Below are 24,010 nucleotides of genomic sequence, written 5' to 3'. Positions count from 1 at the left end.
ATAAGGTCTCTCCCCTCAGAGAGAGCCAAGGACAAGCAAGCAGCTCTGGGCTATTTAGTGTGTTAGTTTGTTGAAGCAGAACTGGGCTGTGTGTGTGTGTGTGTGTGTGTGTGTGTGTGTGTGTGTGTGTGTGTGTGTGTGTGTGTGTGTGTGTGTGTGTGTGTGTGTGTGTGTGTATGGGCTGGACTTGACTGGGAAAGAGGTGCACAGCTTTGACCACCTGGTCATCTATGGATATCTCTCTGCTTTCACTATCACTCCTTTAAGACAGAGCTACCTGTCAGCCAACAGTAGTTTCACACTGGGCCCTGGCTGTGTGGGAGGCAGGCAGGGAGGGAGGGAGGCTGGAGAGCACACAGAGAGAGGAGGGCCACAGTTAGAACACTGAACCAACCCAGCTCCAGGCACTCACACTCACTCCCCATACAGCCACACACTCAACTCACTCACTCCACCCATACAGAATGTATATTGCTACGTATAGGATTAGATATATTTCAAAAACACTCAGTGAACTGACTCCTTTTGATGTTGCTCATGTGTGTCTATGGGAGAGTTTTACACAGAAGACTCTCTACCTGCTGTCGTTACTCTGCATATCACAATACCCATCGAACATCCCTCCCTATAAATCTGAGGTCACTTCAACTCCCCTACAAAGAGCCTCTCTTGATATTTATATTTCCACGAACGAGAGGCTCTCATACTTCCAGGAATGAGCCATCCATGCGATTACACAACTAATGCCGCATCTCTTTCTCTCTTTCTCAGTCTCTCTCTCACTCTGTCAATCTCTCTCTCTCTCTCTCTCTGTCACTCTGTCACTCTATAACACTCTTGCTCTCTCTCTGTCACTCTCTCTCTGTCACTCTTTCTCTCTCTGCAGCAGTATGCATGCTTATCAGCTAGTTAGCATAATCTATTTTCAGATTCCTGTTTTCACAGAGGATTTTCATTTTCCTGACTCATAGCTATGACTACCTGCAACACCTATAACCTACAAAGGTTATTGTTATATGAGTCACCTGGCCAGTTAAAGGGACATGTGAGGTGTTGACCACTATGTATGCTGAAGAGGAGTCCCCCCCATTCCACTTCTCCCTGTCTGCTGTGTCATCTCACACCTACAGTGCATTCAGAATGTATTTAGACCCCTTGACGTTTTACACATTTTGTTAGGTTACAGGCTTATTCCAAAATGGATTACATTGTTTTTTCCCCTTCATCAGTCTACACACAATACCCCATAATGACAAAGCAAAAAAAGTTTTTTTAGACGTTTAGGCAAATTTATAACCCCCCGCTGAAATATGCCATTTACGTAAGTATTCAGACCCTTTACTCAGTACTTTGATGAAGCACGATTACAGCCTCAAGTCTTCTTGGGTATGACGCAACAAGCTTGGGGAGTTTCTCCCATTCTTCTCTGTAGATCCTTTCAAGCTCTGTCAGGTTGGATGGGGAGTGTTGCTGCACAGCTATTTTCAGGTCTCTCCAGAGATGTTCGATTGGGTTAGATTCCGGGCTCTGGCTGGGCCACTCAAGGACATTCCGTCACTTGTCCCAAAGCCACTCCTGTGTTGTCTTGGCTGTGTGCTTAGGGTTGTTGTCCTGTTAGAAGGTGAACCTTCGCCTCAGTCTGAGGTCCTGAGAGCTCTAGAGCAGATTTTCATCAAGAATCTCACTGTACTTTTCTCCGTTCATCTTTGCCTCGATCCTGACTAGTCTCTCAGACCCTGCCTCTGAAAAACATCTCCATAGCATGATGCTGCAACCACCATGCTTCACCGTAGGGTTGGTGCCAGATTTCCTCCAGATGTGACTCCTGGCATTCAGGCCAAAGACTTCAATCTTGGTTTCATCAGACCAGAGAATCTTGTTTCTCATGGTCTGAGAGTCTTTAGATGCCTTTTGGCAAACTCCAAGCAGGCTATCATGTGCCTTTTACTGAGGAGTGACTCCTGTCTGGCCACTATCATAAAGGCCTGATTGGTGGAGTGCTGCAGAGATGGTTGTCCTTCAGAAAGGTCCTCCCATCTCTACAGAGGAACTCTGGAGCTCTGTCAGTGTGACCCTCGGGTTCTTGGTCACCTCCCTGACCATGGCCCTTCCCCCCCCCCCCATTGTTCAGTTTGGCTAGGCAGCCAGCTCTAGGAAGAGTCTTGGTGGTTCCAAGCTTCTTACACCACTGGGTTCTTGAGGACCTTCAATGCTAAATAAATGTTTTGGTACCCTTCCGCAGATCTGTGCCTCGACACAATCCTGTCTCTGAGTTCTATGGACAATTCCTTTGACCTCATGGTTTGGTTTATGCTCTGACATGCACTGTCAACTGTGGGACCTTATATAGACAGTTGTGTGCCTTTCCAAATCATGTCCAATCAATTGAATTTACCACAGGTGGCCTCCAGTGAAGTTGTAAAAACATCTCACGGATGATTCATGGAAACAGGATGCACCTGAGCTAAAGTTCGAGTCTCATAGCAAAGGGTTTGAATAGTTATGGAAATAAGGTATTTCTGTTTTTTACTTTTAATAAAATATCTAAAATGTCTAAAAACCTGTTTTAATTTGGTTATTATGTGTGTAGATTGATGAGGAACACATTTAAAATATATACATTTTAAAATAAAACTAACGTAACAAAATGTGGAGAAAGTCAAGTCATCTGAATACTTTCCGAATGCTGTTAACTTTCTCTCAATCCCGTTATTCACATGAGCTAAACACTGCTCTGTGTGTGTATTTGCGTGTTGTGTTCCTGTGTTTTCTATGAATCCTATTATGCACATTAGTTACATGCTGATATGTGTGTGTGTGTGTCTTTCAACAATGTGTGTGTGTTTCTGTATGTGTGTAGGCTATGAATGGTATTATGCTCAACAGCACATAGGCACCACCAGTGGATGACATACAGAGCCTTCAGAAAGTTTTCACACCCCTTGACTTTTTAAACATTTTGTTGTGTTACAAAGCGCGATTAAAATAGATTTCATTGATTTTTTTTGTCAACAATCTACACAAAATACTCTGTCATGTCTCAGTGGAAGAAACATGTTTTTATTTTAATTAATGAAAAATAATTCCATCCTCAGTTTTCTCCTATCACAGCCATTAAACTAACAGTATCATGATACAAGGTGAGACCCAGCGGGAGGGTGAGAGAGGGAGGGAGAGAGAGAGGGAGGGTGAGAGAGAGAGGGATGGTGAGGGAGGGAGAGAGAGGGAGGGGGAGAGAGGGGGGGAAAGAGAGGGAGAGAGAGAGAGAGAGGGAGAGAGAGAGAGAGAGAGAGGGAGGGTGAGAGAGGGAGAAGTTAGGGAGCTAGAGAGGTTAGAAGAGGCACGGTGGGAGAGGGAGAGACAGGATGGCAGACAAAGGATAGAGAGAGCTGGATGGTAAGGGGCAGAAGTGGAGGAACTTCATTATGTAGAGACTGGGCTGTCTGCATTACTGTTGTTAACTAGGCCATTAATATGCTTTTTACTGACTCACATGTAATAATGTATCACATCCCAATGCATATGTCAGTTGGAATGATGTATTGTATGAAAAACACACACTTTCTGAAACATTTAACCCCTGCTTCACCGCTTAGTCATATTTATGTTTTATCAGCTAAGTGTATTAGTCATATTTATGTTTTATCAGGTTAGTGTATTAGTCATATTTATGTTTTATCAGGTTAGTGTATTAGTCATATTTATGTTTTATCAGGTTAGTGTATTAGTCATATTTATGTTTTATCAGGTTAGTGTATTAGTCATATTTATGTTTTATCAGGCTAGTGTATTAGTCATATTTATGTTTTATCAGCTTAGTGTATTAGTCATATTTATGTTTTATCAGGTTAGTGTATTAGTCATATTTATGTTTTATCAGGCTAGTGTATTAGTCATATTTATGTTTTATCAGGTTAGTGTATTAGTCATATTTATGTTTTATCAGGTTAGTGTATTAGTCATATTTATGTTTTATCAGCTTAGTGTATTAGTCATATTTATGTTTTATCAGCTTAGTGTATTAGTCATATTTATGTTTTATCAGGTTAGTGTATTAGTCATATTTATGTTTTATCAGGTTAGTGTATTAGTCATATTTATGTTTTATCAGGTTAGTGTATTAGTCATATTTATGTTTTATCAGGTTAGTGTATTAGTCATATTTATGTTTTATCAGGTTAGTGTATTAGTCATATTTATGTTTTATCAGGTTAGTGTATTAGTCATATTTATGTTTTATCAGGCTAGTGTATTAGTCATATTTATGTTTTATCAGGCTAGTGTATTAGTCATATTTATGTTTTATCAGGTTAGTGTATTAGTCATATTTATGTTTTATCAGGTTAGTGTATTAGTCATATTTATGTTTTATCAGGTTAGTGTATTAGTCATATTTATGTTTTATCAGGCTAGTGTATTAGTCATATTTATGTTTTATCAGGCTAGTGTATTAGTCATATTTATGTTTTATCAGCTTAGTGTATTAGTCATATTTATGTTTTATCAGGTTAGTGTATTAGTCATATTTATGTTTTATCAGGTTAGTGTATTAGTCATATTTATGTTTTATCAGGCTAGTGTATTAGTCATATTTATGTTTTATCAGGCTAGTGTATTAGTCATATTTATGTTTTATCAGCTTAGTGTATTAGTCATATTTATGTTTTATCAGGTTAGTGTATTAGTCATATTTATGTTTTATCAGGTTAGTGTATTAGTCATATTTATGTTTTATCAGGCTAGTGTATTAGTCATATTTATGTTTTATCAGGCTAGTGTATTAGTCATATTTATGTTTTATCAGCTTAGTGTATTAGTCATATTTATGTTTTATCAGGTTAGTGTATTAGTCATATTTATGTCTTATCAGCTTAGTGTATTAGTCATATTTATGTTTTATCAGGCTAGTGTATTAGTCATATTTATGTTTTATCAGGTTAGTGTATTAGTCATATTTATGTTTTATCAGGCTAGTGTATTAGTCATATTTATGTTTTATCAGGCTAGTGTATTAGTCATATTTATGTTTTATCAGGCTAGTGTATTAGTCATATTTATGTTTTATCAGGCTAGTGTATAAGTCATATTTATGTTTTATCAGCTTAGTGTATTAGTCATATTTATGTTTTATCAGGTTAGTGTATTAGTCATATTTATGTTTTATCAGGTTAGTGTATTAGTCATATTTATGTTTTATCAGGCTAGTGTATTAGTCATATTTATGTTTTATCAGGCTAGTGTATTAGTCATATTTATGTTTTATCAGCTTAGTGTATTAGTCATATTTATGTTTTATCAGGTTAGTGTATTAGTCATATTTATGTTTTATCAGGTTAGTGTATTAGTCATATTTATGTTTTATCAGGCTAGTGTATTAGTCATATTTATGTTTTATCAGGCTAGTGTATTAGTCATATTTATGTTTTATCAGGCTAGTGTATTAGTCATATTTATGTTTTATCAGGCTAGTGTATTAGTCATATTTATGTTTTATCAGGCTAGTGTATTAGTCATATTTATGTTTTATCAGGCTAGTGTATTAGTCATATTTATGTTTTATCAGGCTAGTGTATTAGTCATATTTATGTTTTATCAGGCTAGTGTATTAGTCATATTTATGTTTTATCAGGTTAGTGTATTAGTCATATTTATGTTTTATCAGGCTAGTGTATTAGTCATATTTATGTTTTATCAGCTTAGTGTATTAGTCATATTTATGTTTTATCAGGTTAGTGTATTAGTCATATTTGTGTTTTATCAGGTTAGTGTATTAGTCATATTTATGTTTTATCAGGTTAGTGTATTAGTCATATTTATGTTTTATCAGGTTAGTGTATTAGTCATATTTATGTTTTATCAGGCTAGTGTATTAGTCATATTTATGTTTTATCAGGCTAGTGTATTAGTCATATTTATGTTTTATCAGGTTAGTGTATTAGTCATATTTATGTTTTATCAGGTTAGTGTATTAGTCATATTTATGTTTTATCAGGTTAGTGTATTAGTCATATTTATGTTTTATCAGGCTAGTGTATTAGTCATATTTATGTTTTATCAGGCTAGTGTATTAGTCATATTTATGTTTTATCAGCTTAGTGTATTAGTCATATTTATGTTTTATCAGGTTAGTGTATTAGTCATATTTATGTTTTATCAGGTTAGTGTATTAGTCATATTTATGTTTTATCAGGCTAGTGTATTAGTCATATTTATGTTTTATCAGGCTAGTGTATTAGTCATATTTATGTTTTATCAGCTTAGTGTATTAGTCATATTTATGTTTTATCAGGTTAGTGTATTAGTCATATTTATGTTTTATCAGGTTAGTGTATTAGTCATATTTATGTTTTATCAGGCTAGTGTATTAGTCATATTTATGTTTTATCAGGCTAGTGTATTAGTCATATTTATGTTTTATCAGGCTAGTGTATTAGTCATATTTATGTTTTATCAGGCTAGTGTATTAGTCATATTTATGTTTTATCAGGTTAGTGTATTAGTCATATTTATGTTTTATCAGGTTAGTGTATTAGTCATATTTATGTTTTATCAGGCTAGTGTATTAGTCATATTTATGTTTTATCAGGCTAGTGTATTAGTCATATTTATGTTTTATCAGCTTAGTGTATTAGTCATATTTATGTTTTATCAGGTTAGTGTATTAGTCATATTTATGTTTTATCAGGTTAGTGTATTAGTCATATTTATGTTTTATCAGGCTAGTGTATTAGTCATATTTATGTTTTATCAGGCTAGTGTATTAGTCATATTTATGTTTTATCAGCTTAGTGTATTAGTCATATTTATGTTTTATCAGGTTAGTGTATTAGTCATATTTATGTCTTATCAGCTTAGTGTATTAGTCATATTTATGTTTTATCAGGCTAGTGTATTAGTCATATTTATGTTTTATCAGGTTAGTGTATTAGTCATATTTATGTTTTATCAGGCTAGTGTATTAGTCATATTTATGTTTTATCAGGCTAGTGTATTAGTCATATTTATGTTTTATCAGGCTAGTGTATTAGTCATATTTATGTTTTATCAGGTTAGTGTATTAGTCATATTTATGTTTTATCAGGTTAGTGTATTAGTCATATTTATGTTTTATCAGGCTAGTGTATTAGTCATATTTATGTTTTATCAGGCTAGTGTATTAGTCATATTTATGTTTTATCAGCTTAGTGTATTAGTCATATTTATGTTTTATCAGGTTAGTGTATTAGTCATATTTATGTTTTATCAGGCTAGTGTATTAGTCATATTTATGTTTTATCAGGCTAGTGTATTAGTCATATTTATGTTTTATCAGGCTAGTGTATTAGTCATATTTATGTTTTATCAGGCTAGTGTATTAGTCATATTTATGTTTTATCAGGCTAGTGTATTAGTCATATTTATGTTTTATCAGGTTAGTGTATTAGTCATATTTATGTTTTATCAGGCTAGTGTATTAGTCATATTTATGTTTTATCAGCTTAGTGTATTAGTCATATTTATGTTTTATCAGGTTAGTGTATTAGTCATATTTATGTTTTATCAGCTTAGTGTATTAGTCATATTTATGTTTTATCAGGCTAGTGTATTAGTCATATTTATGTTTTATCAGCTTAGTGTATTAGTCATATTTATGTTTTATCAGGTTAGTGTATTAGTCATATTTATGTTTTATCAGGTTAGTGTATTAGTCATATTTATGTTTTATCAGGCTAGTGTATTAGTCATATTTATGTTTTATCAGGCTAGTGTATTAGTCATATTTATGTTTTATCAGCTTAGTGTATTAGTCATATTTATGTTTTATCAGGTTAGTGTATTAGTCATATTTATGTCTTATCAGCTTAGTGTATTAGTCATATTTATGTTTTATCAGGCTAGTGTATTAGTCATATTTATGTTTTATCAGGTTAGTGTATTAGTCATATTTATGTTTTATCAGGCTAGTGTATTAGTCATATTTATGTTTTATCAGGCTAGTGTATTAGTCATATTTATGTTTTATCAGGCTAGTGTATTAGTCATATTTATGTTTTATCAGGTTAGTGTATTAGTCATATTTATGTTTTATCAGGTTAGTGTATTAGTCATATTTATGTTTTATCAGGCTAGTGTATTAGTCATATTTATGTTTTATCAGGCTAGTGTATTAGTCATATTTATGTTTTATCAGCTTAGTGTATTAGTCATATTTATGTTTTATCAGGTTAGTGTATTAGTCATATTTATGTTTTATCAGGCTAGTGTATTAGTCATATTTATGTTTTATCAGGCTAGTGTATTAGTCATATTTATGTTTTATCAGGCTAGTGTATTAGTCATATTTATGTTTTATCAGGCTAGTGTATTAGTCATATTTATGTTTTATCAGGCTAGTGTATTAGTCATATTTATGTTTTATCAGGTTAGTGTATTAGTCATATTTATGTTTTATCAGGCTAGTGTATTAGTCATATTTATGTTTTATCAGCTTAGTGTATTAGTCATATTTATGTTTTATCAGGTTAGTGTATTAGTCATATTTATGTTTTATCAGCTTAGTGTATTAGTCATATTTATGTTTTATCAGGCTAGTGTATTAGTCATATTTATGTTTTATCAGGCTAGTGTTAGTCATATTTATTCGTTATTTGACCATTTAAGTTGCCTGAGACCACATCTCATTTGCAGCCACAACCTGGGGAATGGTTACAGGGGAGAGGAGGGAGATGAATGAGGCAATTGTAAACTGGGGATTATTAGGTGACCGTGATGGTTTGAGGGCCAGATTGGGAATTTAGCCAGGACACTGGGGTTAACACCCCTGCTCTTACGATAAGTGCCATGGTATCTTTAAGGACCTCAGAGAGTCAGGACACCAGTTTAACTTCCCATCCGAAAGACGGCACCCTACACAGATATTTTTTTTAGACCGAGGAAAGAGTGCCTCCTACTGGCCCTCCAACACCACTTCCAGCAGCATCTGGTCTCCCATCCAGGAACTGACCAGGACCAACCCTGCTTAGCTTCAGAAGCAAGCCAGCAGTGGTGTGCAGGGTGGTATGCTGCTGGCAAATAATAACCACCCCCTCTCACTCTGTCTCTGCTCCGCTCCCCCTCCCCCATTCTCTCTCCAGGGAGCTGGTGGGAAACAGTGAGAAACTCTGTAATATTGATCAGACCTGGCAGTACCCTCAGCCCATCTGTCAAAGGATGTGTGTGTGTTTTATAATATATAGTGTTTGATAGAGAGAGAGCAAGCAGAGGGAGAGCATCAGAGCCATGGAATTTGATGGTTGGCGTGTGGGTGGATGGATTGGGCCTTTGAGTGTGAGTGTGTGTATGTGTGTTTGTGTATTTTGCGGAGGAGGTTATTGTACTCTGCATTTGAAATCGTTCTACTTTGTGTGTGTGTGTGTCTTTTTATGTGTGAGAGAGACTGTAATGTCGGTTGTTATGTTTCATAGTGCTTTACTGCCACCTTTTGGCCTAAACAGAGAATAACATCTCTTGCCAATTCATAGACAGTGACCCTCTCTCCTGTTCCAGGGGTGTGGTGCCCGCCCCCCCCAGGAGGTGAACCAGGGGTACCTGGTGGCGGTACAGAGGACTGAGTACGATGTGGGTGATGCCATCTATTACCTCTGTAAGAAGAACCACCTGCTGGATGGACCCACCCGGGTCACCTGCCAGCCCAACAGCACCTGGAGTGCAGTGCCCTACTGAAGAGGTGAGTCCTAACTGATACACCCAGGGCCCACTCTGTGTGTGTGTGTGTGTGTGTCTGTGTGGGAGAGACAGAGAGAGTGTAGGTAGAATATTGACCTTTCTTCTTTATTTGTATAGAGATGAACACTTGATTCTCACAACAATTAGGACACCCTGATAACTCTCTCTCTCACTCCCACACACACACACACACACACACACACACACACACACACACACACACACACACACACACACACACACACACACACACACACACACACACACACACACACACACACACACACATATCCATATTTTGCATTTTCTAAGGTTACATGCCCTTGGATTAAATGGTGATATGATCTGATCTCATACCATATACAGTAGCTGCCCACTATTTACTCAACATGGATTGAGTCTAGTCGGACCCAGAATAGTCCTTGCTATCCGGGATCCTTGGGACGTCACTACCCCCCGCACCCCATTAAAGTTTACATTTGGTTAAGGGTTAATTAAGGTATGGGTAGGGGTTAAAGTTAGGACGGCCCAAGGATCCCAGATAGAATTAACCGAAGCCGAATGCTGCGACGCCATGAGCTCCCACCTCTCTCTGCTCGCGGAGCAGGCAGCGCGCAGAATCTCCACTCCTAACTAGTCCGCCTCTCATTCATATTTGGTCTTCCGGAAGTATCCACAGCTCGGGTAAGCCAGTGTCTATGCAGAGAGTGACTTATGGGTGGAGTATGTAGTTTATTATCCAGTTTTAAATGTATGGACAGTATACCGGGCGCATCCCACACCTGTTATATTGACAAGTGTATGTCCAGACAATTAAGGTAGTGAAATAAATTACAATATGCCGGTAAAGTTTCCTACATCGCTCTTTCTGCCAGCTGTCGGGCTGCGCTCCCTACAGGGCTCGAACCCTCGACTTGTAAAATGGCTGGTTGTGGGTGCATAGACAGCAAGGGCAGTTATTACGGTAAAAATATCAACATAATTTAGACAAATACCGCGGCGTCATTTAAAATAAGTGATCAGAATATATTACATTAAATGCAGTTAGCAAACATTGTCCCAGGTTCGAGTGTCGTGTCCATTGATGCGCAGTACATCCACAGATATGAAACAGGGTTTGGCTATTCGGACCTCGGACTGCGCGCAATGGCGTCTCCCATGAACAGCGACACTTTTTTATTCCAACATAAATACAGTACAAGGATGGATAAGGGTTCAAATGAAGGAAAACAAATATGATGTCGACCCAAACCCGTTGCCAGATGTTTAACGAATGTCTTATTTTGTATTAGACTATAGCATACAAATGAAATTCTGAAATCGAAAGAAAAAATGGGCTTTTACCCCCGGATAGTATGATTTCGCTGACATCATGCTCTCTTGAACCCTCCACTGCAGACTGTCGCGTTCATGCTATGTAGTATATTGGCGACTTTGTTTAGAGCTCGGTAAGCAAATTATATAAAACCAGTGAAGTCCATAATAAAAGCAAATGTAATGCAAACATGTGCGTAATTTACGCATGTTGTGTTACATTTTTAAGATTGACAATCATAGCAATTAAGCATATAAGGTAATCAATGATTGTAGAACATGAGACCATACGCTGTAGCCTTTAAAACAAATCTCGCCTCAAGTTATTGAGATAATAGCAGGAATTGGAACCAGTTTGAATGATGATAATGTTATTGATGATGAAGATCATTGATGATGATGACAATGTAATGGTGATGACGATGATGATAAGGTGGAAGGTGGTGGTGGGGATGTTATCTAGGTGATGGGGATGATTTAACCTAAAGTGCCTTCAGAAAGTAATCATACCCCTGGACTTTTTACACATTTTATTGTTACAAAGTGGGATTAAGATGGTTTTAATGGTCAGTTTACCCCCCAACAATCTACACAAAATACTCTGTAATGTCAAAGTGGAAGAAAAATTCAAACATGGTTTTAAATATATTTTTTAAACAAATTAATTAAAAATAAAACACTAAAATATCTCGATTAAAAAGTATTCAACCCCCTGAGTCAAAATCACCTTTGTTAAAATCACCTTTGGCAGCGATTACAGCTGTGAGACCTTCTGGATACATCTCTAAGAGCTTCCCACACCTGGATTGTGCAACCTTTCCCCATTATTCTTTTCAAAATTCTTTTAACTCCATCAAATTGGTTGTTGATCATTGCTAGAGAACCATTTTCAGAGCTTGCCATAGATTTTCAAGCATATTTAAGTCAACACTGTAACTCGGACACTCAGGAACATTCACTGTCTTCTTGGTAAGCAACTCCAGTGTAGATTTGGCCTTTTTTAGGTTATTGTCCTGTTGAAAGGTGAATTCAATTCCCAGTGTCTGGTGGAAAGCAGACTGAACCAGGTTTTCCTCTAGTATTTTGTCTTAGTTCCATTCCGTAGCTTTTTTATCCTGAAAAACTCAGCAGTCCTTAACGATTACAAGCATACCCATAACATGATGCAGCCACCACTATGCTTGAAGATATGGAGAGTGGTACTCAGTAATGTGTGTTGTATTGGATTTGCCCCAAACAAAACACTTGGTATCCAAGACAAAAAGTGAATTGCACATTTTTTGCAGTATTACCTTAGTGCCTTGTTGCAAACAGGATTCATGTTTTGGAATATTTGTATTCTGCACAGCCTTCCTTCTTTTCAATCTGTCAATTAGGTTAGGATTGTCGAGTAGCTACAATGTTGTTGATCCATCCTCACTTTTCTCCTATTACAGCCATTCAACCCTGTAACTGTTTTAAAGTCACTATTGGCCTCATGGTGAAATCTCCGGCAACTGAGTTAGGAAGGACGCCTGTATCTTTGTAGTGACTGGGTGTATTGATACACCATCCAAAGTGTAATTAATAACTTCACCATGCTCAAATTGATTTTTTTAACCTATTTACCAATAAATGCCCTTCTTTGCGAGGCATTGGAAAACTTCCCTGGTATTTGTGGTTGAATCTGTGTTTGAAATTCACTGCTCGACTGAGGGACCTTAGAGATAATTGGGGTACAGAGATGAAGTAATCATTCATGTTAAAACAATATTATTGCACAGAGATTGAGTCCATGCAATTTATTATGTGACCTGTTAAGCAATGTTTTACTCCTGGACTTATTGAGGCTTGCCATAACAAAGTGATTGAATACTTATTGACTCAAGACATTTCAGCTTTTCATTTTTAATGAATTTGTAAAAATGTTGAAAAACACAATTCCACCTGGACATTATGGGGTATTGTGTGGTAGGCCGGTGACAAAAATATCTACATTTAACCCATTTTCTATTCAGGTTTTAACACAACAAAATGTGGAAAATGTCAAATGGTGTGAATACTTCCTGAAGGCCCTGTTTTTTAAGTAAAACAAGAATAGGAGTTTAAGAAATTCATAATAGCCTATTTAGTCTATGTGAATAGTTTGAGTCTAGGCATATTTCAGTATGCACAATGAAAGAACAAGTAAGATATTCTAACAACATGATACTAATTTAATCAACTTCCTCATTTTGCTGCTCTGATATCCTGTGAAACAGCATAAAGACACCTGGCCACCTCAGAACATCTTCCTTATCTATGAAGCCTATATTCATTTGATTGACAAGTCCTTTTATTATTTGATTGTATTAATTAATCTCTTGTTAAGATGATAAAATATTGAATCCCCATTTTACAGATTTAGGCATGTTCCAAAATGGATTCTCAACAGAGAAGGGTTCTGACCAATGGTGGCTCAGATAACAGGAGTGTCTGCCAATCCTTGAAGAGATCAGGGACTGTGCCAGAGATCCATGAGGAGCCAGTGGACTCCTTGATCTTATCCTGCCCACCAGATAACCTCCAATAATTCTCCCTTATACAGGTGTACTCCAGTACAGGTGTCCAATCAAAACCTTTTTAGGCCAAACGAGGAGGGGCTGGGAGAGTGCCCTGCGGGCTCCAACAACCAATCACAGTCAAGACTGGACTTCCTGGTGTGTGCGATCAACCAATCAGAGTCAAATCAGACGTTCCTGGATTATGCAACAGGCCAATCACAGACTCTGCAGCTCTCAGCTCTACCAAAGACGTGCCTCCCTCTGATTCTAAAGGGAGTAGGTTAGAAGCCAGAGCTGTTTGGTCTGGGACCAGTTGAAATGCCCTGACCTCCACTACTGTGACTGGTACGGGTCAGATGGAGGATGTGTGTGTTGAAGAGATAAAACACATGGAGGAGCCTCTCTATAGGATGGAGACAGAAGAGAGGGATGAGAGGAGAGATGGAGAGAAGGATGTTACACAACACAGGAACGGTAGTCCCGTTGTCCCTGAAACGCCTCTCATCTCCGACACAGCCAAGGCAGAGAGAGATGGAGGGATAAGGGGGGAGAAAGAAAGGAAAGATAGAGAGGTTGAGAGAGTGATCCCTATTTTCCTACCCCCTAGTCAATGCCATGGTGGAAAAGAGAGACCAGGAGAGGATAGAGGAGAGAGAGCAGAGGCAGGGAAAGGAGTTTGGGGGAGAAGAGAGGAAGAGGAGGGAGAAGTATTGGATCTGAGCTTCCCTAAAAAGAGAGAGATTAAGGAGAGGAGCCTTTGGCATGAGAGCTCACTGCTTATGGAGGTAGATGAGGTAGAGGGGGATGGAGATAGGGACATTGTAGAGGAAGATGATGGTGATGATGAAGAGGATTCTATATTGAGAATGGATGGAGCTGACATTTTGGGGGGACCTCTCTTGTCTCCCTTGTCTCCCTCTACCTCTGTTTTCACCTCCCTCTCTTCCATAGACTCTGAAAGTGAAGGTCTTCTCCTGATAGATGACCAGGGTATTCCATACACACTCACCCCTGAGGGGCACAAAGTTCCCCAAATGGACTCTTCCAGGCCAGACAACCCCCCCTCAAGCCAGCCAAAGGTGCAGTCCAGCTCATTGGAGGTAGAGGATGACAGGTCGTCTCATATAACCACAGCATGGGTCACTTACCTCAGCCGAGGTTTAGTAAAAACTCCACACAATACACACAAGGAAAACACATGTCCCACTCCTGTTACGTCAATGAAACCCTCACAGAAGTCAGAACTTCTAAAAAATACAGAATTCTCAAAGAACCCAGAACTCTCACAGAATGCGGAACCCCTAAGGTTCTAGATTCAGGTGAAAAATCTGTTAGTAAGGCTCGTGCTGCTGTTTCCCAACCCTCTGGTTCTGCTGTACACCTCCAACCCCCTCAGCCCATCCAGATCCTGACTAACCCCTCCTCCAACACCCCCATCCTCCTCTTCCCCTCCTCCCCCCAGCTCTCCTCCATTCCCCTAACCAAGACTGATACCAACCCAGGCCTCCTGGCCTTCTCTCTCCCCCTCTCACTCACCCAGAACACTCCCAATGCCTCTACCTCTATGTTCCTTCTCCTCTCCACCACCTCTTCCTCCGGTCAGTCCTTCTCTACCTCCACCCCCATTGCTCTCATTGACCCCTCCACCGGTCAGCTCTCCCAAATCACTGCCTCCTCTTCATCCCCTCTTTCTCTCTCTTCTGGTCAGCTCGCCACATCAGTGTCATCCCTCCCGGCCAATCCCTCCCACCCAGTTATTAGAACGACACCCAACAACTCCCCTACCATCCAATCAAGAGAGAGTCCCATCGTTAACCCTCCCGCCCCCCTGACCTCCCCCTCTGTGGTCTCCTCCCCTCCCTCCAAGCAGCCCAGTGCTGATGGCAGTTCTAAAGCAGTTCTAATCAGCTCACCTCCTCACAAACACACTGAACCAAACTGTTGTGACCCCAACACCATTCATCAGTCACTATCTACTGAAGAAACCCAAATGGAATCTGTCCCAAATGGGTCATCTCCTACTAAAGCCCCTCCCCTTACACACCCGCAATCCCCTTCTCTGTCCTTTGACTTCCGTTTGGAGGCATCCGACCAATCAAAAGCCCCAGAGTCAAAGCACACCTCCCTCCCATGGGACGATCATTTGTACTTCTCCTCTGCCACCGCTCCTCCCTCCCCTCCCCTTGCCCCCATCTTCCCCACCAGCGGACCCAGGAACCTGAACCCCCTGGACCCTCTGGACCCCCTGTCCCCAGCCTCCTCTCCCTCCTCTGGGCCACGAAGGGTCCTCTACTGCCCTCTCTGCCCCAGGATCTTCTACTACCTGTCTGACCTGGAGCGTCACTCCATCACCCACTCTCAGAACAAACCCCATGTCTGCCTGCAGTGTGGCAAGGCCTTCAAACGATCCAGCCATTTGCAGGTGAGCTTAGTTGTTCATAAATGTTTGAATTGTGGTGTGGTGATTTGGTGGGCTCATGATGACATATTTTTTTCAAATCAAATCAAATTTTATATGTCACATGCACCGAATACAACAGGTGTAGACCTTACAGTGAAATGCTTACTTACAAGCCCCTAACCAACAATGCAGTTTAAAAATATAATACAAAAAATAAACAAGAAATAAAATAAGAAATAATTAAATTAAAGAGCAGCAGTAAAATAAGGGGGTACCGGTACAGAGGTAACTGAGGTAATAGAAAAGAAAGTAAAGTGTCAATGCATAGATAATAACAGAGAGTAGCAGCAATGCAAATAGTCTGGGTAGCCATTTGATTAGATGTTCAGGAGTCTTATGGCTTGGGGGTAAAAACTGTTTAGAAGCCTCTTGGACCTAGACTTGGTGCTTCAGTACCGCTTGCCATGTGGTAGCAGAGAGAACAGTCTATGACGAGGGTGGCTGGAGTCTTTGACAATTTTTAGGGCCTTCCTCTGACACTGCCCCGTATAGAGGTCTTGGATGGCAGGATGTACTGAGCCGAATGCACTACCCTCTGTAGTGCCTTGCGATCGGAGCAGTTGCCATACCATAGGCAGTGATGCAACCAGTCAGGATGCTCTCAATGGTGCAGCTGTAGAACCTTTTGAGGATCTGAGGACCCATGCCAAATCTTTTCAGTTTCCGGAGGGAGAATAAGCATTGTCGTGCCCTCTTCACGACTGTCTTGGTGTTTGGACCATGATAGGTTTTTTTGTTTGTTTTTGAATTGTACCTCTTTTTCTCCCCAATTTCGTGGTATCCAATAGTTTTAGTAGCTACTATTTGTCTCATCGCTACAACTCCCGTACGGGCTCGGGAGAGACGAAGGTTGAAAGTCATGCATCCTCCAATACACAACCCAACCAAGCCGCACTGCTTCTTAACACAGCGCGCATCCAACCCAGAAGCCAGCCGCACCAATGTGTTGGAGGAAACACTGTGCACATGTCAACCTTGGTTGGCGCGCACTGCCCCGGCCCCCCACAGGAGTCGCTGGTGCGAGATGAGAAAAGGATTTCCCTACTGGCCAAACCCTCCCTAACCCGGACGACGCTAGGCCAATTGTGCGTCGCCCCACGGGCCTCCCGGTTGCGGCCGGTCATGACAGAGCCTGGGCACGAACCCAGTCTCTGGTAGCACAGCTGGCGCTGCAGTACATGACTGCTATGTACGGCACCCTTAACCACTGCGCCACCCGGGTGGCCCCTTGTACCATGATAGTTTGTTGGTGATGTGGACACCAAGGAACTTGATGCTCTCAACCTGCTCCACTACAGCCTGTCAATGAGAATGGGGGCGTACTCAGTCCTCCTTTCCCTGTAGTCCACAATCATCTCCTTTGACTTGATCACGTTGAGGGAGAGGTTGTTGTTCTGGCACCACACTGCCAGGTCTCTGACCTCCTCCCTATAGGCTGTCTCGTTGTTGTCGGTGTTCAGGCCTACCACTGTTGTGTCAACGGAAAACTTAATGATGGTGTTGGAGTCGTGCTTGGCCACACAGTCATGAGTGAACAGGATGTACAGGAGGGGACTAAGCACGCACACCTGAGGGGCACCTGTGTTGAGGATCATTGTGGCGGCTGTGTTGTTACCTACTCTTACCACCTGGGGGCGGCCCATCAGGAAGTCCAGGATCCAGTTGCAGAGGGAGATGTTTAGTCACAGTGTCCTTAGCATAGTGATGAGCTTGAGGGCACTATGGTGTTGAACGCTGAGCTGTAGTCAATGAATAGCATTCTCAAATAGGTGTTCCTTTTGTCCAGGTGGGAAAGGGCAGTGTGGAGTGCAATAGAGATTGCATCATGTGTGGATCTGTTAGGGTGGTATGCAAATTGGAGTGGGTCTAGGGTTTCTGGGATAATGGTGTTGATGTGAACCATGACCAGCCTTTCAAAGCACTTCATAGCTACAGATGTGAGTGCTACGGGTTGGTAGTCATTTAGGCAGGTTATCTGTTTTGATTGTGTTTGAAGTGGGACTAGGTCCGATTTCCGATTTCATCTTGTAACGACTGTTATGTAATAAGTAGTTATAAACATATCATAATATATGAACATGAATGTATAGTATTATCTAACAAACGTGACCCTTGTCCTTTGACCCTGAACAGAGACACAAGCACATTCACACGGGCGAGAGGAACTTTGTGTGCCCCATCTGCTCCAAGCGTTTCAGGGAGGCGGGCGAGCTGCAGCGCCATCAGAGGGTACACACAGGAGAGAAGCCCTACCAGTGCCCGCTGTGCCACACACGCTTCGCCGAGCGCAACACCATGCGTCGACACACTAGACGCAAACACCCTTACCACCAGGCAGCTATGGTGATGCTGTCCGAGAGAGGAGCAGGGGGAGGAGGAAGAGAAGGAGGGGATGAAGATGAGGGCACAGAAGAGTGGTATAGTTCCACTGTGTCCAACTTGGACAACTCTGAACCAGATTCTGAAGTCACTTCCTGAGGCTGATCCTCTTGAATAAAGGAAAGGAGGAGGAGGAGGAGGAGGAGGAGGAGGAGGAGGAGGAGAGCAAAGGTTGTGTAGCTTCACTGTGTTCAATTTGGACAACTCTGACACTGAAAGGGATTGAAAATTACTTTTGAATGATAAGTACCAGAACAGTACTTTCCAATGAGAACATTGGTTATATTTATTTATTAATTTCTCTTGAATGTATTTTATTTCCATTTCCTTACAGGGTCGGAAATTATCACTGATCTCATAAATCATTTCCCATCAAGTATTCCTTCGATTTTCGTCATTTCCACAACTATAGGGCGGAAAACGTTAATGTTCATTCTAAAATGGTGACACTTTGACATCCTGCTATAACAATACATTTGCACTACCAAAGTACAAACAATTATGTTGTAAAAAGCACTGTCACAATGTTTTATTGTAAAATTGTTCTTTATTACTATATATTTTTTCTTCTCTTGTGGAAGCTGTACTTACTATTGAGTGAGATTATTAAACTTTCTTACTATTAAAGACACTGTCGTTTGCACTTTTGAAAATTGGATTTTGTGTTCAAATTTGAGAACAATAGCCTCTAATTTGTCCTTTTGACATGGTTTTTACATTGTGATTTCTGCTGCCTATGCCTTCAAAACAAGGTGCCCTATTTTGTTAAATGCATAGAATAGAATTCTGACCAATTTTTTGTTGTTGCTAATTGCACCACCGATGCAATTGAAGCTTATGATAAATGCTAATCATGTTAACTTATTTCAGTTAAACCTCCCTGTGTGTGTACAGTGCCTTCAGAAAGTGTTCATACACCTTGAGTTATTTCACATTTTGTTGTGTTACAGCCTGAATAAAACAATGTTTTAAAAATATTGTTTTGAGAAATGTTTGCAAATGTATTGAACATGAAAAACTGTTAAGAATTTTATGAATAATGACTAAACAATGTGTACATTTAAAATAGAACTATAACTAATTACAATATCTGTTTTACAATATCTGATGAATAATGTTAGTTCCTAAGAAAAAGGTTATGTAGCATGGACCAGGGGTATTTGGAAATGATAACCATTGTGGAAGAAGGAATGTATGTGTGTGTCTAAAGTAAGCAAAGAGAATCATTAACCTATGTTTGAACCGACTTGGCTATAACTCTGTGGATATAAAATAAGACAGCGAGAGCCCCTCCAGGTTTTCCGTATCTGGAACTGTTTGCTAAGTGGTAATAAACTATGGTTAGACTTCAGGAGTAAATCCAGATATAGTGTGTCAGGTATGTGCGCTTGTGAGTTGGAATGAACTTTTGAAGCTGCTTTGTCCTGGTCGGAGAGGAGGAAGGACATTTTAAAACCTATGATGTCATATGTAATATATAAACTGATGTCCATGTTACTATGATCAGCGCTCTCGAGAATAAATGCTATTGGCTAATTTTGGCAGACTGGTCTCTGTCCATTTTAAGCAAATAAGGATCTTACAAATTCTTAGAAACAGACAGAGTGATTTAAATTGAATTGGTTAATGAACACATAGGAATTGTTGAATTCCTTTGACAAAAACATAAATATCTAATTTACACAAGTATTCACACACCTGATTCAATACATGTTGGAATCACCTTTAGCAGTGATTACTGCTGTGAGTCTTTCTGGGTCTCTAAGAGCTTTGCACACCTGGATTCTACATCATTTGCACATTATTATTTTTACAATTATTTAAGCTTTGTCAAGTTGGTTGTTGATTATTACTCGATACACATTTTCTTGCCATAGACGATTTAAGTCAAAACTGGAAAGCAGACTGAACCAGGTTTCCTCTAGGATTTTGCCTGTGCTTAACTTTATGTCCCGACTAAAAAAACTGTTATGTTTGGGGCAAATCGAACACAATACATCAGAGTACCACTCTTCATATTTTTAAGCATAGTGGTGGCTGCATCATGGTATGGGTATGCTTGTCATCGGCAAAGGCTAGCGAGTTTTTTAGGATAAAAATGAACGGAATAGAGTTAATTTCTTTGCCACATTTTTAAAAATGTTTTTTTTTTAAATGCCTTATTGCAAACAGGATGCATCTTTGGAATATTTTTTATTCTGTACAGGCTTCCTTTTTTCACTGTCATTTAGACAACCATTTCATATTATTCTGTAGGTAAATCCGCAATGCTCCATTTAATATCATATGGTATGTATACATTTGTGGATGTCCATCATCCATTTTGTTTGATATGTTATGAATGAAAATGTGTATAATGTGTTATGAATTTCCAAAACGTATAATATGTTACTAATTTGCAAAACTCATGATATGTTACAAATTCTAATTTGTTGTGGTTAACGTTAGCTAATGCTAACATTAGGTAGCTGGCTAACATTATCTAGGCTAGGGGTTAGGTTAGGGTTAGGGTTCAGTTTAGGAGTTAGGTTAAAGAGTTAGGGTTAGCAGAAGAGTTAGCTAACATGCTAAGTTGTTGCAAAGTAGCTAAAAAGTATTAAGTAGTTGAAAAGTTGCTAAAATGCTAAAGTTGTCCGTGATGAGATTCAACACGAAACGTTTGTGTTGCTAGACGTTTGCGTTGTATATCTACCCATCCACCCTTATCAATCACCCTCCTTTTGGTTTTGCCTTCAGTAACCTTCTGTCTTATGTAACCAAGTCTATGTCTGGTAACAGTAATGTTAATGAATTACCGTCATGTGTTTTGAAGGACTCTGTTGCTATATATGACAAAACTGAAATGCTGAATTGTTTCAATGAGCACTTTGTATCATCTGGTTGGCCGGTTTGATTCAGTGTCCTCTGTCTCTGTACAACCCTGTGTGGATGAACCAGTAAGAGCTGGTCAAACTTTTAGCTTTTTGCCATTCTCAGTGCATGTGGTACATAAAGCCCTGAAATCCTTAGATCAGCGGAAGCCTGCAGGTCCTGATCTTTTGGATCCCTGCTTTTTAAATCTGGCAGCTGATTTCATAGCTGAACCACTTACATCTCTGTTCAATCTAACCCTGGAATGCAATGAAATTCCAAAGATCTGGAAATCAGCATTTGTCCTACCACTTTTAAAAGGGGGAGATCCAACTCTTTAAAATAATTATAGGCCAATCTCAAAGCTGTCACCCCTGGTGAAAATACTTGAAACCCTTGTAAGTGAACAGCTAACAGCTTGTAAGTGAACAGCTAAGAGGTGTTATTTATTAACTCTATTTTATCAATGTACCAATCGGGCTTCAGGAAGAAGCATAGCACAATTACAGTAGCCATGAAGGTTTTAAATGATATCACCGAAGCCATTAACAAAAAACAGCACTGTGTCTCACTTTTTATTGATCTCTCTAAGGCTTTTGATACAGTTGATCATCATATACCAAGGCAGAGATTGTCGAGTGTAGGTCTTTCGGAGCATGCAGTTGCATGGTTTGCTAACTATCTGTCTGATAGAACTCATTGCACTCAATTTGATGGGTTTATGTCTGTTAAATTGTCTGTCTTGAATGGTTTGCCCCAAGGCTCTGTACTTGGTCCTCTCTTATTCACTATTTAAATAAATGATTTAGACAAAAATGTCCAAAATGCACAACTTCATTTTTATGCTGATGATACTGTTATTTACTGTTGTGCCTCGTCTTTTACAAAAGCTTTCCAGAACATGCAAACTGCTTTTTATACTGTTCAACATACATTGTGTCAATTGAAGCTTATCCTCAATACTGACAAAACTAAACTAATGGTGTTTTCTAATGCAAGAAATAGACCTCTGAACCTTTCCCTATTACTACCTGTCAGGGCAAGGAGATTGAGGTTGCAACCTCATATAAATATATGGAATTTTAATTGATGACGGCCTCTCTTTTAAATTGCATATTCAACAACTTACAAAAAAATTGAAGCTGAAATTGGGATTTTATTTTAGGAATAAGGCCTGCTTTTCTCTTGAAGCCAGAAGGAGGCTAATATCAGCTACATTTATGTGTCACGCCCTGGTCTATATTTATTATGTTATCTTCATTTATTGAGTCAGGCCAGGGTGTGACATGGGTTTATTTGTAGTGTGTTTCGTCTTGGGGTTGTGTGGGGTGTATAGATTAGTCTATGGCTGCCTGAGGCGGTTCTCAATCAGAGTCAGGTGATTATCGTTGTCTCTGATTGGGAACCATATTTAGGTAGCCTGGGTTTCACTGTGTGTTTGTGGGTGATTGTTCCTGTCTCTGTGTTTGTTACACCAGTCAGGGCTGTTTCGGTTTTCGACGTTTGTTGTTTTGTATTGTTCGTGTTTTTTTTCATCATTAAAGATGTATCGAACGAATCACGCTGCATTTTGGTCCGATCCTTATTCCACCTCTTCGTCAGAGAAGGAGGTAGAAGAAACCCGTTACAGAATCACCCACCACAAACGGACCAAGCAACGTGTCAACGGGCAGGAGCCACAGGAGAAGCAACAAAGGCAGCAACAGCGATCACAGGACTTCTGGACTTGGGAGGAGAAATTGTTCGGAGAAGGACCCTGGGATCAGCCTGGAGAATATCGCCGCCCCAAAGAAGAACTGGAGGCGGCGAGAGCTGAGAGGCGCTGGTATGAGGAGGCAGCGTGGCGACGCGGATGGAAGCCCGAGAGTCAGCCCCAAAAATTTCTTGGGGGGAGGCTCAGGGAGAGTGTGGCAGAGTCAGGAGTCAGACCTGAGCCCACTCTCCCTGTTTATCGTGAGGAGCCAAGGAGGAGACCAGAACCAGAGCCGGTGTTGGAGGTGAGCGAAGCAGAGACTGTGAAGGAGTTAATGGGGAAATTGGAGGAGAGAGAAATGAGGGAGTTGCTGTGTTGGTGCTTTTTGCATGGAATTCGCCCGACGGAACGTGTCAGGGATTTGATGGCACCTGGGTCAGCGCTCCATACTCGTCCTGAGGTGCGTGTTAGTCGGCTGGTGAAGTAGGTGCCAGCCTCACGCACCAGGCCTCCTGTGCACATCCCTAGCCTTGCACGTCCTGTGCCAACACTGCTCTCAAGATCTCCAGTACGCCTTCACGGTCTAGCCCATCCTGTGCCACCTCCACACACCAGCCCTCCGGTGGCAGCTCCCCGCACCAGGCTTCCTGTGCGTGTCATCGGCCCAGTACCATCAGTGCCAGCACCACGCATCAGGCCTACAGTGCGCCTCGACTCTCCTGCGCTGCCGGAGCCTCCCGCCTGTTTAGCACTGCCAGAGCCTTCCGCCTCTACTGCGTTGCCGGAGTCTCCTGCCCGTGTAGCGCAGCCAGAGCTGCCAGTCTGCATGGAGCAGCCAGAGCTGCCAGTCTGCATGGAGCAGCCAGAGCTGCCAGTCTGCATGGAGCAGCCAGAGCTGCCAGCCTGCATGGAGCAGCCAGAGCTGCCAGCCTGCATGGAGCAGCCAGAGCTGTCAGTCTGCTTGGAGCAGCCAGAGCTGTCAGTCTGCTTGGAGCAGCCAGAGCTGCCAGTCTGCATGGAGCTGCCAGTCTGCGTGGAGCTGCCAGTCTGCGTGGAGCTGCCAGTCTGCATGGAGCTGCCAGTCTG

The 24,010-nt window shown here is 40.4% G+C and overlaps 1 protein-coding gene across 1 annotated transcript; it reads left to right on the top strand.

Moving 5' to 3' along the window:
* Positions 1-13,417: 13,417 nt before the first annotated feature.
* On the top strand, positions 13,418-18,503 carry LOC135521326 (B-cell CLL/lymphoma 6 member B protein). Its single transcript, XM_064947243.1, has 2 exons — positions 13,418-15,963; positions 18,136-18,503. The coding sequence occupies exons 1-2, from the start codon at positions 14,677-14,679 to the stop codon at positions 18,478-18,480; spliced, it is 1,632 nt and encodes a 543-aa protein (XP_064803315.1). The 5' UTR covers positions 13,418-14,676; the 3' UTR covers positions 18,481-18,503.
* The last annotated feature ends 5,507 nt before the right edge of the window (positions 18,504-24,010 follow it).

Source organism: Oncorhynchus masou, chromosome 29 (assembly GCF_036934945.1).
Source record: "Oncorhynchus masou masou isolate Uvic2021 chromosome 29, UVic_Omas_1.1, whole genome shotgun sequence".
Lineage (NCBI taxonomy): Eukaryota > Metazoa > Chordata > Actinopteri > Salmoniformes > Salmonidae > Oncorhynchus > Oncorhynchus masou.
Note: the sequence above shows the minus strand (reverse complement) of the source record. Positions and strands in the feature narration are given on the sequence as shown.

Coding starts and splice junctions, on each gene's coding strand:
- LOC135521326 (XM_064947243.1), top strand. CDS start 14,677: ATGGGTCACTTACCTCAGCCGAGGTTTAGTAAAAACTCCACACAATAC. Junction 15,964..18,135: donor AACGATCCAGCCATTTGCAG/GTGAGCTTAGTT, acceptor GACCCTGAACAG/AGACACAAGCACATTCACAC.